We start from the raw sequence: 15808 nt of genomic DNA on the forward strand, positions 1-15808 counted from the left end.
GTGAGGAGCATTCTCATTGATGTTACTAATGTAAACCTCTGTTGTATAATTATGGTTACCACCAAACTGTTACCTGCACCTCCTACTATTATTACACAATCTTTTTGCCCTGAGATCCTTACCCAAAGCGCCTAAATCACAGGTGACACTGCTGAGCTCCGCACTAGGTGTAAAAGTACTAATTTCATGGTAATCATTACCCAAACTGTTCTCTACCAGTTCTGATACCCACCTTGACCACTGCCTCTTTAGCCACTCTTTATACAAATTATCAGAATATCTACGTTCAGAAATTTTAAAGTTCTGTTAGCTACATGCAAGCTAGCAGTGTTTGCGATAAAGCTGTATTGTAAAATAGTATGCAGTATTTATAAATGTAGGTAAATGTTTCCTTTGAGAAAAGACATTGTAATTGTGTAAATACTAATCTGCCATCACTGGATAAACAGCAATAGTCTGGTATAACTTAGGAGGCACATCTTTTTTGATAGTATCATCTCAGCTGGCACTAAGCATGAATAGCATTATGCATCATAGTGATAGTTCACTTTTAGCACAATACACAGATTAAGTTTCAACAATTTCCTTGTCTTTCATTGACATATATCTTGATTCATTCCACGTCTCTGAGGGCCTTAATGGTATCTATACAACACTGTGAATTAATGTATAAACTGTATACTTCAATCTTGTAACTGGTAGGACAACAGGAGAGCAATGTGTGACACAACCATATAAGACCAACTGAAATACAATAACTCTTCAGGTTTCTATGTTGGCTAGTCTAGCTCTAAGCTTCCACTGTGGGTAATACTGCAGAAATATTTCAGCATTTATCTCCCTTATCTCCTGCTCTACATTTAATTGTTCAGGTTTTCTGATCTCATCAGTTGGTATCACTTCATCAGTGATTTTGTCTCATTCTGGATTGCTGTCTCTCTGGATTCACATTCCCAGGTGACTTTCCTACCTACTCCCTGCAGTAGCATCTCCCACAAGGTTTCTGTTCTTTGGCCATATCGAAGAATCTCCAGTTTGAAAAGCAAATATTTTTTGTCAGCGTCTGTTCATAAACACATATTTTGACAACTCATAAATAGATTTTTACATCAGTTGCTAGTAACACCAAACATTTGTAATCCTGGAAATTTTTGTTTCACAAAAGATCTATGTTCCACACTGGTAGCAGAAATGAAAAATATACACGAGCAGCATAAAGAAAACCATAACATTTGTGAAACAACAGTACAGAGTGAAAAATAAATGTAATTTTGAAATGTTTGGATGACAGAATGTACTCACCCCTTCAGGCATGCTATATGTAATGGTAAGGAGCAAGCTCCCCTGTTGACATCTGTATTTCGTGACAAAATCCAGCGTACCATTTCCACATTATTGAGACCCACACACTTCTGCAGTAGGTTGTAGCCTTCATCGTTGTGCTCCAATAAAATGTTTTCATTCTACAAATTAAATTATATATTTAAAACGTCAATCACCGTGAGTCTTATATTTTTAAAATAATTAACTACTCTTATCACTCCTCCTGGCCCAATCAGACAATAATAAAATTCCACTTCATACCTATCTATATAAGACATTTGCAACTTATTGCAATAACTAGTAATACTGTAATAACAGCGCAACACATGAAATGTGAATTTCGTAATAAACTTAACTTTTAAGATAAACGTTGCAGCAAAATACTGCAAATCATAACAGTTTACGTCTTCCAGTTTTTCAGATCAAAATGAAATCTTCCTGTAACAATTATGTTACAGCCATGGCCAGTGTTTCATTTCTTACATACATGTCTTTTCATCTCATCCTTATCTATACTGTCTAATCCCCACTACTTATTAAAGGCTTGAAGAGACTAAACATCTAAGATCACCAGTCTCTTATTGTTATCCAATACATTCATTCCTTATTTTGATTTTACTTGTTGTTTGTGTTACCTATGAGTGTCTCCTGTGTAATCCAGTTCTTGTTGCCACTTCCAACACATGCAGATCAATAAAGGTGCAAGGTATGTTTCATACAGGCTCATCTTGGACACTTATGGTAATATACCATGTCAGTGTATTGGCACTTTTGAACAAGGAAGTGATCCAAATTCTGTTACAAATCTCTAAATACATGGCACTGTTTGAGGAATCAGTATAAGCTATCAATTGACAATATCTATCTTTTCATCAGTTAATCTCACATGGACTGTCAAAAAGTTCCTACTCAGCACCAAACTGTCTCACTCACTGACATTAACACCCATTTTCATCAATTCTTCATATAAAACATCCAATTTGTAGTCAACTTCTCATCTCCAATCTCAGTATTTAAATCCATTTAATGCCCCTGAAGAATAACCATGTGAGCAAATATAGAAGCAACCTGTTTATACCAAAATATTCGTATTTTTAAATCATCAAATAAACAGCGGTGGCTAACTTTCATGCAATGACTATGTTGAATGCTTCTGACGTTATTACCTCTGAGTTATTGGATTATAATAAGACTAATTGAATTAGTTATTTTACTTTCTTCCTTTGACTCAAAGGCTTTTTACACCTACTTTTAAAGCCTTTTTTCACACTTCATGAGAAACAAATGCATTTCTGTTAGGGTAGCACAATTTTGTACTTCCGTGACAGAGGGCAATTTAAATCATACTTGATCCTGATAGTATTCCTTCCAAATGATTGAGAAAAACGCATTAACAATCTCAATACTGAACTGCAAAAACATTAATATGGAAATGGGGAAGATTTTCTCGAAAGGGTACACCTGAAGCTCAAACTTCCATGCAAACAAAACAGCTCACCTTGGATGTAGTTGCACTTGGACCTTAGCACCCAGAGATGACAGTAGCCATTTCTCTACATCTACAGCCACATCTTTGCTCTGTAAGCCACTGTGAGGTATGTGATAAAGGATACCTCCCACTGAACCATTTATTGGGGTTTCTTCTCATTTCATTTACTTATGGAGCACGAGAAGAATGATTATTTGCATGCCTCTGTGTGTGCAGTAAATATTCTAATTTTGTCTTCATCTTGTCTTCACAATCCCCATGTGAACAATACACATGGGATTGTATTATATTCTTAGAGTCATCATGTAAAGCCAGCTCTTGAAAATTTGTTAACAGACTTTGTTTGAGATTGTGTGAATGTTTGTGTGTGTTTTCTACTTCTGATGAAGGAATTAGTCCAAAAGCTGAACATTTCTAGCATTCTTTTCGATTGTGTCTGTTCGCAACTCAGTGCCTCCTCTGTGCGGTAAGTAGCAACCTATCCTTTCTGTATGGCTGTTATTCCTTCCTGGACTTCCCGTTGTTTGAAAAACAAATAGAAAGAGTTACATGTTCAATAAAGCAAGCAAAGAGCCATTAGTGGCAAGCCCTGCTATGCTCACAGGAGTATGCATTTTGGTGTCTGGTTGTTATGTGTGTGAATGTGTGTGATGTTTTCCGTTGTGTGTTTCTGTGCTCCATGCAGCAATCCACCACAGGTCAGTGGTTGCCTTTCCCGTATTTTACAGATTACAGAACCTCTTTTATGTGTGTGTTCTGCCACCACTTGATGAGTAGATTTTTTATCTATTCAATTAAATTACATTACAGACTGTGATGCACAATGGGGAAGGTCACCAATAGCCACAATGAAAAAGAAGGGGATAGGGACAGATCCCAGTGGAACACTTGTACCATCTTTAATAAGGAGGAATGTCTATTCCTTATTGAGGCAAACTGTCTTCTGTTCTTGAGGTATGAGGTAATAACTGCTAATTTAGATTTGTGTACACCTCTATCTCGTTAGTAATATGTTAAAAGGCCTGCAGGCAAATATTGATGTATATCGCATAACACAAGTGACGGCATCTCCTCAATTTTGAAAGCTGTTAAGTTCTGATCAACAATTTCCAGAACAGCTGCAGTGGTATTTTTACCTAGACGAAATCCTTACTGATTTTTGAAAATAAAGTCATTCTTTTCAAAATAATTGCTTAATTGTATATAAAAACAAAGATGAGGTGACTTACCGAACAAAAGCGCTGCCAGGTCGATAGACACACAAACAAACACAAACATACACACAAAATTCAAGCTTTCGCAACAAACTGTTGCCTCATCAGGAAAGAGGGAAGGAGAGGGGAAGACGAAAGGAAGTGGGTTTTAAGGGAGAGGGTAAGGAGTCATTCCAATCCCGGGAGCGGAAAGACTTACCTTAGGGGGAAAAAAGGACAGGTATACACTCGCACACACACACATATATCCATCCACACATGGATATGTGCATGTGTGCGAGTGTATACCTGTCCTTTTTTTCCCCCTAAGGTAAGTCTTTCCGCTCCCGGGATTGGAATGACTCCTTACCCTCTCCCTTAAAACCCACTTCCTTTCGTCTTCCCCTCTCCTTCCCTCTTTCCTGATGAGGCAACAGTTTGTTGCAAAAGCTTGAATTTTGTGTGTATGTTTGTGTTTGTTTGTGTGTCTATCGACCTGCCAGCGCTTTTGTTCGGTAAGTCACCTCATCTTTGTTTTTATATATAATTTTTCCCACGTGGAATGTTTCCTTCCATTATAATTGCTTAATTGAATGCACATGATGGATTCCGGCATTTTTGTGAGTATTGGCACAACAGAAACAGGTCAACAGTACTGCAGAAGTCATTTATCACCATTTTTTGAGATTTAGGGTGAATCTGGAAAATCTCCATACTCTAAACATTTATTAAAATGAAGCTTGGTGGCCTACTTATCAACTAAACTGATCTTTTAATAACATAATTAGACATCCAGTGGCAGTCCCTACTTTTGGAATTACATAATTTAGTAACAGTTTTACAGACCTCATCAGGTATCATTTTATACAAATAAAAGATAGGCCCTACAGACAGCTGGGGACCAAGCAAATCCCTTGCAGATGTGGCTGTGGGCTTAACTTGTCTCCAGGTTCTCTGACTGAAAGTAGTCATTTAATTCTCCTGGATCAAGCAGAGCTTGATATACTCAGTTGGAATAATTATTTCCCATGCAACCTTACACTTATTTGGAGAACCTCCCATGTACCTTTCACATGCTGTTTTTCTGGCTTGTATGAACTTAGTATTAAAAAATACTTTTTTACTTCTAAAGTAAACATTACCTCCACTCAGTCTAAATTATCTTCACTTTTATATACTTTATACACTATGAGCATTATTCTCTTATTTCTGCCAACTCTTTTGTATACTTGCTGTTTATTTTTACATTTACCTGAGGAACTAATTAATGGGGGAAAAGAATACCATAAAACACTATATTTTTTAAAAGGTTATCAAAATGTTTCCAACTCCAGCTTTTCCTGTTCAACACTCAAATACAGAGTCCCAATTTGTGTTCATTAACTTGTCAATAAATAACATAACATGCTCTTTATCATGGCATGGCACACAAAATTTATTGGAATAAGTTGGGTGCTTATGATAAAATGTTAAAACCAATAAATCATGGTCCATAACATTTCCATCAGCCAGGCTAGTCACATATGCACTATATGTAAGTTAACAACAATATTATCTAGACAAGCATTACTGCGAATAGGTCATTTGTTTGTGTGATACAAGTTTAAGGATCTGAAAATATTAAAAAATGTTCTGCAGTTTTGTTGCTTTGAATCTCCCATTTGAATGTTAAAATCCCCACAAATTACAAACTTGGTTTTAATCTTAAAAAGTCTCTTAACCAATAATTCAGATTAACCAAAAAACATTTATATCTTTGTTTGGAGACCTATACAAGCTAACTATTATTATATTTTCTTCAATCAGTCTTGGTATTTATTTCTCAACAGTGTTGCGTGATATCCAGTTTTGAAAACGGTATATCATGTTTGATGTAAACTCTAGCGCCTCCATTATTTCTGTCTCCTGCACATTATGTCAACTACAAAATATCCTTGAGGAACAAAACTGTCTATTTGATTTTCTGTTAGCCAGTGTTCTGATACATAAATCACAGCTACATCCTTCATGTCACAAAAATGTTCTAATTCTAACAGTTTATTTATCATAGACCAAATATTGATTTGCAGCAACATAAATATTTTATCACTGTTTTCATTCTCAAATGAGCACTCATCTGCATGTGGCATATCAGAATAGCATACACTTTAACTGTCTAAGTTGGAACTGTCAGAATGTTAAGAGCATTATTTTCATCAATGCTCTTGGACTTGGGAGAAAGAACTACTGTTTCATCATGTCACATGCTAAATTCTAAAGATACATCATTTTTATCTTTTGGAGACTGTTGTTCGTTTTTTCAGTCTGAAGAATGGTTTGCTGAAGCTCTCCACACTACTCTATCCTGTGCAAGCCTCTTCATCTTTGAATAACTACTGCAACCTTCTCAGTCTGCTTACTGTATTCGTACCACCACATTTCTGAAGACTCTATTCTCTTCTTTTCTAAACTATTTATCGAGCATATTTCACTTCCATACATAGCTACTTCCAGACAAATACCCTCAGAAAAGACATGTTCACACTTAAATCTTTATTTGATGTTAAATAATTTCTCTTCCTCAGAAACACTTATCTTGCCATTGCTAGTCTGCATTTTATATCCTCTCTACTTCAATCATCATCAGTTATTTTGCTGCCCAAATAGAAAACCTCATCTGCTAATCCTAATCTAATTTTCTCAAAATCAACTGATTTAATACAACTACATTCCATTACCCTTGTTTTGCCTTTTTATGTTCATCTATATCCTCCCTTCAAGAAACTGTCTATTCTGTTCAATTGCTTTTTCAAGTCCTTTGCTGTCTCTAAAAGAATTACAGTGTCATCAACAAACCTCAAAGTTTTTATTTCTTCTCCTTGAACTTTAATTCCTACTCCAAATTTTTCTTTGACTTCCTTTACTGATTGCCCAATGTACAGTTTGAGGCTAGTCCTCACACTTATGTTGTACGATGTTACAGAACATATTCTGAGCTTGAACTTAATGCAGTGTTTGAAATAGTATGGATTCCGGAAACATCAGTCATGAAAAACCTAACTTGTGCTTTCCTCATATGACATACTGAAAGCCACAGATCAGAGCAATCAGCTAGATATGGTATATTTTGACTTCGAACAAAATTTGACTTGATAGGAACCATATTAATGCCTATTAATGAAAGTATAATCATATGCGGTATCAAAAGAAATTTGTGACTGGATGGAAGATTTTTCAATAGGGAAAGCATAGCATGTTAACTTGGATGGAGAGTCATCAACAGGTACAGTAACAGCTTCAGGTGTTTTATGGGGAGGTTTGTTGGGACACTTATTGTTCATGCTGTATGTTAAAGACCTGGCAGACAATGTTAATAGTGGCCTTTTCTGTCTACGATACAGTCATATGAAGTACTACCCAAAAAACTTGCACAAATGCTCAGGCAGATCTGGACAAGATTTCAAAGTGGTTCAATGATTGACAACTTGGCTTAAATATCAGAAATGTAAGATTAGAGTAGATTCAGCTTTCATTTCATGGACCCAAAAATGAGACGATTCTTGTGGGTGTGGAACATGTCATAAAGTATGTAACACAAAAAATGTAGATACAAGAATACATTACAATAAATTGGAATTGCTACTATTTACAGAATTAACACACCATCAGAATGAAACATTGTTATGCACTTTTAATAAATTGATCATACATAAAATGACTAACCTCAACTGCTGTAACCAAGTACTGTTAAAAATAACTGAATTTATTATCAAATCCTAATTGCAGAAATTTAACACTGTCAACCTCTTCTACCTGCACGTCTTCATACGTTATACACACGCTGAAAGGAAATCTCCTACAGGTTCTGAGCTGCAATACTGTGGGTCTTTCCAAAGTTTAATGAGAGTGAATTGGCTTTAAATCATTTACTAATTGTCAGTGAAAATTTAATTAGCAGCCATTTCTAAATTTCTACTTGACTTGCTATTTATTGCAATGTTTTTATCTTCTGTAGACAAAACGAACATTGCATCTGGCAACGTAACAGAAGAGAGGTCATTAATGTACACAAGAAAAGGCAACAAACCCAAGAAGGAATCTTGAGGAACGTCACACGTAATTATAATTTCCAATCAGATGAAGAATAACTGCTTACTCCACAGGCATTTCATAATGACACACATTGTTTTCTGTTAGCTAGGTAAGACTCCAACAATTTCACAGCACTGCTAGTGCCAACATAATATTCTAATTCACTTAAGAGAATGCTGCAATTCACACTGTCAAAGGCTTTTAACAGGTCACAGGAAATGCCAGTAGCCTCTAATTTGTTATCTAATGAATTAAATACATTCTCACTGTACGTGTACATAGTCTTCTTTATATCAGAATTGTTAAGGAACCCTAACTGTGACTTGTACAATATATTATTTGCAGTCAGATGCTTAAATTTTGCACATTAGAAAATACAAAAACACAACATCTTATGACTAATACATAAATGAGATACAACTGGAGTCCACTCCCACAAATATCCAGATGTAACAATCTGTGGGGAAATGAAATCAAATCCTACATAGGTTCAATATAATAGAGGGAAACATTCCACGTGGGAAAAATTATATATAAAAACAAAGATGAGGTGACTTACCGAACGAAAGCGCTGGCAGGTCGATAGACACACAAACAAACACAAACATACACACAAAATTCAAGCTTTCGCAACAAACTGTTGCCTCATCAGAAAAGAGGGAGGGAGAGGGAAAGACGGAAGGAAGTGGGTTTTAAGGGTGAGGGTAAGGAGTCATTCCAATCCCAGGAGCGGAAAGACTTACCTTAGGGGGAAAAAAGGACAGGTATACACTCGCACACACACACATATCCATCCACACATACAGACACAAGCAGACATATTTAAAGACAATAAATATGTCTGCTTGTGTCTGTATGTGTGGATGGATATGTGTGTGTGTGCGAGTGTATACCTGTCCTTTTTTTTTAAAGACAATAAATATGTCTGCTTGTGTGTGTATGTGTGGATGGATATGTGTGTGTGTGCGCGAGTGTATACCTGTCCTTTTTTCCCCCTAAGGTAAGTCTTTCCGCTCCTGGGATTGGAATGACTCCTTACCCTCACCCTTAAAACCCACTTCCTTCCGTCTTTCCCTCTCCTTCCCTCTTTCCTGATGAGGCAACAGTTTGTTGCGAAAGCTTGAATTTTGTGTGTATGTTTGTGTTTGTTTGTGTGTCTATCGACCTGCCAGCGCTTTCCTACATAGGTTCAGTTGCACATAAGCCAGGAGACTACATAGGTCCAAATCAGGAGATAGACTTCAGTTCCTTGGTAGGATACTGAGGAAATGCATGCAGTCTACAAAGAAGAATGGTATACAACATTCATGCATCATAAGCCAGAATACTGTAAGTGCATGTGGGACCCATACCAAACACATCTAACAAAGGATATTAATTGTATACAAAGAAAGGCAGCATGAATGATGTCAGGTTTGGAGACCCCAGGAGAGTGTAACAAGAATACTGATAAACCTGAATTGGCAAACACATGGACACATATGATAAGTATTTCATGTACACATTATCATGCATTTCACAGTGGTTTAAGGAGTGTAAATGTAGATCTAGATAACCTTACCAGAAGAAGGAACATGTTAATGCCACACTTAGTCCAAAACTGGGTATTGTACGACATAACAGAGTTGAAATTAGCCAAGAAAACAAACTTCCATGGTGTCTTAAAACATCTGCTACTGTGTGTGGTTCTGGCTAGTGAAAAGCATGAAGAGAGTAAATAAACAGTGTATTTTTTTTATGTTGTTAACCTAACTTGTTCCAAGTATGTACAAATACAAGAGAATTGTATGTTAATTAACCAAAAGATGTGGTGTGTTTGTTGCAGCGCTAGCCTCAGATTTGCGTGCGACGAGACTCAACACAAATAGAGTTTTCTGTCGTTTTTCTAAATATCTTCAGGCAAATACGGGGATAGATACTTTCACAACGCCACAGCTGACCGTTTGTCCTGTTCTTCTCTCTTTAAATACAACAAAACTCCTATTATTCAATTTTCTTTCTAACAAAATAAAGCTTGCTGACAGCCATAAGTTCACCAGTTGGTGGTTCATGACAGGTCCTTTATTGTCACATTGAAGATCAGAGTAGTATTAAAATATGTCTTTCATTAACCTTTGCAGCCAACATGCTTCTTGATATTCTGAGGTTAGTGCTATAAACCCCATTGTCAGAAATAAGATTGGTGGATGCTTGTTGCAAATTGATGCTCCACATGATTTAAGTAGGGTTGGGTTGTTTGGGGGAGGAGATCAGACAGCGAGGTCATCGGTCTCATCGGATTAGGGAAGGACGGGGAAGGAAGTCGGCCGTGCCCTTTCAAAGGAACCATCCCGGTATTTGCCTGGAGCGATTTAGGGAAACCACGGAAAACCTAAATCAAGATGGCCGGACATGGGATTGAACCATCATCCTCCCGAATGCGAGTCCAGTGTGCTAACCACTGCCCCACCTTGCTCGGCCATGATTTAAGTAAAAATCATTTTGGTGAGTTGATTCTTGAATACTGATAGCCTGGAAGCATGCCTCAAAGATGACATAATAATTTGGAGGTTGTTCCTTTACTAATTTTGGCATAATTTACATCTCAGTATTCAATGATATGGTGTTGTTGTTCTTTTGAGAGTGGTGGTGCCATGTCTTTTACTTCTTAGAGACACTATATAATTCTCTTGACTGCCTGCAAGTGAGGCATACTACAGCTATTTATAAAATAAAATGCCTCATCTTTCTGTAGTGTAGGGAAAATTTGGTTTGGTTGACAAATGGAACTACCAATGACTTCTCGATACGGAATCTCTCTCTCTCTCTCTCTCTCTATCTCTCTCTCTCTCTCTCTCTTTCTCTCTCTCTCTCTCTCTCTCTCTTTCTCTCCCACTCTCTTTCTCTCCCCCTCTCCATTTATGATTCATCTCTTGGGTGATGTACTTATTCTTAATTAGCTGCACTAAAATCCATCATACTGTACTTATTTATGATATGATTTATGTAGTGAGAGTCACAGATGGCCTTATTTACAATCTTGTTTAATGCATATGGCTAACCAGATAAAAAAATGTCCCATGATCCTGGTTTTCTTCTTTGAAAAGAATTTTTAAATTTGTATTTATTATTACTGAAAATCAACATGAAGTTTACATACACTGTATGATCAAGACTTTCTCTGCTTTATCTATCTGGAAAATACTTCATTCTTCTGCTGTTCTATTGAAACACAAATTTATCAGCAATTAGTTTAGCTTAAAATTCCAGCTGTAATTTTCTTGCTTTACAACAACGTCTACTTGTTACCCTTAGACACAAATGCCCTTAAGGGCAGGTGTGCACAAAATCAGCTCGAAAATTTGAATTACCTATTTTTTCATTTCAAATTCACTGCAGTTCTACTTCAGAATCCTTTGACACTGTTTCAGTTTACTCATACTTTATTTTTTCCATGAACTGAACATATTACATCAATTCTTTAGAACGATCAGTAGTACTACCATTACGTCAGGAACGTTAAACTTAAACTTCTCCCATGATAGATGTCACACAGATACTTCCTTGCTCCTGATATGAATATTAAAAATGATATCTTGTTTACATCCAATCATTCTGACACAATGATCATTGTACATATGTATGGCAAAATGAGCAGTATAACAACATTTGATAGTAATTAACACTGTCAATTTACATAACCAACTAAGATTTTCACTTTAATATTTATTATTTAACTAGGGTCACTTAGCTCTAAAAAATATGATGAAGTGTGAAGAGTGGCACACACTGAACACCATTTTAGATTAAGATGGATTGGTTATGAGCTGAAACTGGTAATCAGTAAAGGCAATTTGCAATCTTGACATGGAATTTTTATCTACACATTTTAAATCAACAGGTCACAGAATAACAACTGCATAGGATGTTTTTGGAACTGAATGCTGTACTCCAGGAATTGTTGCAGTGTCTGTTACCTATGGTGTTTGGTTAAGGCTAACCTTCATTTAGCCACAGCTTTAAAAACGTCAAAGTCCCACCAGAAAACACACTGTTTCACAGAGTAAAAATTTATTTTCCATTGGGGTATTGAGTTGTTATTTGTTAGATCCATGGCTGACATAAGTGAGGTGTAAGCTTCCCTTTATGTCCATGCCAGATTCTATTTTCTGAGTACTTCCTGTATGTTTTATTTTTTTTTCACAGTAGGAATCCTTTATTTTCCACAGGCTGTTTGAATAATACCTCTTTCTCACACTTGTCTCAAGACCCAATACTACTTGAATAGGGAAAACGGTCTGATCCCATAGAATACCAAAGTAGCACCCCTCACCCCCACATCACAAATATAATCCTAGACGGGAAAATAAATCATATTATATTTACTATCATCACCGGAAATGAGGAATGTCCTACCCACTAACCTTTTCACTCCTCCCAAAGCAGTACTTTGTCACGTATACAATATATGAGGGTAAGTCAATTATTATCCACAAAGTAGTTATAAAATTTTATTGTAATCAAATAGGAAACATAAGAACATCATTTTTCGACATAGTCTCCTTGTGTTTCAACACACTTGGTCCATCGCTGTACAAGCTTCCTGATGCCATCATTAAAGTAGGTCCTTGGTTGAGCTGCGAGCCAGGAATGCACTGCTTCTTTCTCTGCTTCGACCAAGTCAAATTGACAGCCCCTGAATGCCTGTTTGAGTGGACCAAACAAATGATAGTCAGAAGGGGCAAGATCGGGACAATATGAAGAATGATCCAGTAGTTCAAATTTGAGTTTCTCGAGCATTTCAACAGTGTGGTCAGCAGTATGCGGACGGGCATTGTCATGCAACAACACAACACCTTTTGACAGCAATCCTCGGTGTTTACTTCGAATTGCAGGCTTTAACCTGGCAGTAAGCATCTCAGTATAACGTACACTGCTAGTTGTTGTGCCCTTTTCCCCATAATTTTCCAGTGCCCTGTAGATGGTTGGGTCTTGGAACTTTTTCTCGTATGGCGAATTTGGATGTTTCCATTCCATACTCAGCCGTTTGCTCTCCGGCTCGTAATGATGGATCCATGTTTCATCACCAGTATTGATACTATCTAAGAAGTTGTCCTCTTCTTTACCATAGCAATCCAAATGTTTCTTGCAGATGTCCAAGTGCGTTTGTTTATGCAACTGTGTGAGCTGTTTTGGGACCCACCTTGCACAAACTTTACAAAACCCAAGTCTGTTGTGGATGATTTCGTAGGCAGAACCATGACTAATTTGCAGACGATGTGCCACTTCATCAATAGTTAATCGTCTGTCTAACACAACCATTTCATATGAACGCTCAATAGTTGCTTCAATTGTGGTGGTAAACATTTGTCTGGCTCCTTCATCGTGTGTGCCACTTCGTCAATAGTTAATCATCTGTCCATGACAATCATTTCACGTGAACGCTAATGGTTTCTTCAATTGTGGCGGTAAACGGTCGTCCGGCTCCTTCATCGTTTGTAACACTTGTGCGGCCATTTCGGAATTTTTCAATCCGTTCGTTGACACGCCGTTGTGGCAAAACACTGTTCCCGTACTGTACCGAAAGTCTTTCATGAATTTCAGCCCCTGATACGCCTTCTGACCACAAAAACCAGACCACTGAATGTTGCTCTTCTTTGGTGCAAATAGACAGTGGAGCAGCCATGATTAACAGCACAGCAGCAATAATGAAACCAACCTAGCAGCTTGAAAATTGCAAAGATATAACAACAAATAAACAAAGCACGTGTCATCAATGTAAATTGACAGTACTAGCAAAATAAACAAATACATAACTAAATTGTGGATAATAATTGACTTACCCTCGTACCTGTCCATTCTTATGCCACACCCACTCCCTAACTTATCCCACATGGCTCACACCCCTCTGAAAGATACTGGTATGTAACCTGCCTGACACACCCACTCAGCACATCCTATTCCAGTACTGTCACAGGCTTATCCTCTACTATCAGAGGCAGGACTACCTGTGAAAGCAATTGAGTCATTATCAGCCCTGCTGCATTTTCTGCACAACATTTTATGTGGGTATAAAAACATCACCAGATGCTGTAAAAGCTCATCATTGCAGATGTTACAAGTGCCAATCTGCATTCCCTTTCCACCACGCACTGGCCTCCTCTCTGCCCCACATTCCTATACTGGCAACTACTGACACCCCCCCAGCCATCAGCCATACTCCCCAAGCCTGCTTCAACTGTTCACATATATTCAAGGAGATGAAAATTAACAATTATTTCCATGACATAATAATTTAGTATAGACACAATTCTTATTGTGACTTCTACCCCATCCCCCGTTTATTTGTTTAGCAACATTTTGTAATTTTCATGTGAAGCAATCAATGACATCTATATGCTACTAAAATGTGTTACACATAAACACATTGCCTATGCGATATTACCTTGGGTATTTGTGACAGCAGCCCTTCAAGTCTCTGAACAGTAATCCGAGGGTTAGCACGAAGTGCATCAAAGATGTCACGCACTTTGGTACGTGTCTGTTCCGAGATGCCTCGGTGGTTACCTGCAGACAGCAAGGCACTGCCTGATTGGAAGAAATTGCTGAGTGCACCACCCATGCCTAGGGTGGCTGCGTGAGCCCTCAGCTGGCAAGAGGCAGCGCCACAAACACACCGTGCACTTCTTGCCCCTGAAATTTAAACATGGCATATAAAGCTCCAACTGACTGCCTGTCAGTACCAAAAGTGTTAGTACATTAACATACATGAATTACGAACATTATAAGGTGAAATTGTTCAGACTGAGGTTCATATGCAGACACTATCATTCTTGGAAAATTACTCTTGTTGCTTGTGCCATCCATGCACATTTTACAAACTGACTCTGATCTTTTGCAATAAACACCGAATACAGTACATACTAGACTAAAAAGTAAAATTATTTCATGGCAGTACTAAAACCAAAGTCATGGTCACGTAAACCTCTACTACACCATTCTCCAACATGTTCTTTTTCCTTGATTGCTATACCGATGGCTTGAGTCAGAGAGCCTATTTCCATTCAGAACATTTGGATATGAGCTAGTGGTATGCAGAAAGTTTGATAGGCACAGAAGAGTGAAAAAGAAAACCAAGTGTTCTGGTGCAAATCTCAATTTGAGGCACAATTTTAACTTATCTCAAACTTTCAGCGCAGTGCATAAATATATAAAACAGAAGCTCAGTTAAATTATTTTGGTTGTTTATTACCTTTCAAAATAAAAAGAGGATTCGAAGGATGAGATGATAAAAACAAGTTATGAATTTCACTTTCTTTTCATGCTGTGGAGTACCTTCCAAGCTTCACTGCTTCTGGTGTCATAAATGTAATAAGACATAAAGTAATTAGTGACTAGTAAATATTCTGGTTGATTCAAGTATGAACTGAAGAGATTTAGCCCTTCTACTACATATTAACTGTTTCTGTTTACTAATTTGTATGTATCCTTAATCACTTAAATAGGACCTGTAGAACAGTGTCATTCCAAGGGAGGGTCATATCATTTATTTTATTTATTTATTTGGTGTTCCACAGATTCCATCGCGAGTGAATTGCTCATACGTACACTGTGTCATAAAAATCTGTTTGTCTCTTACAGACAGTGACAGTAGGTATTGAGAAAGAGAAACTTAATAGTGCAACAGTGATAAGAGGAAGAGGGTTTCAAAATTATCAGACCATAAAAAGTGACACACTAATGAAACGGTTTT

At 37.3% G+C, this 15808-nt stretch overlaps 1 protein-coding gene across 1 annotated transcript in view; it reads right to left on the reverse strand.

Annotated features, from left to right (window-relative positions):
* Positions 1-15808, reverse strand: part of LOC124711806 (ankyrin-1) — a 150749-nt gene that overhangs the window by 131732 nt on the left and 3209 nt on the right. The window contains exons 2-3 of the mRNA XM_047242029.1: positions 14501-14748; positions 1303-1463 (exon numbers count right to left, since the gene is read on the reverse strand). Coding sequence (XP_047097985.1) covers positions 1303-1463; positions 14501-14677 — 338 coding nt within the window. The 5' untranslated portion in view covers positions 14678-14748. The remainder of the gene's footprint in view (positions 1-1302; positions 1464-14500; positions 14749-15808) is intronic.

This window comes from Schistocerca piceifrons, chromosome 8 (genome assembly GCF_021461385.2).
Source record: "Schistocerca piceifrons isolate TAMUIC-IGC-003096 chromosome 8, iqSchPice1.1, whole genome shotgun sequence".
NCBI lineage: Eukaryota > Metazoa > Arthropoda > Insecta > Orthoptera > Acrididae > Schistocerca > Schistocerca piceifrons.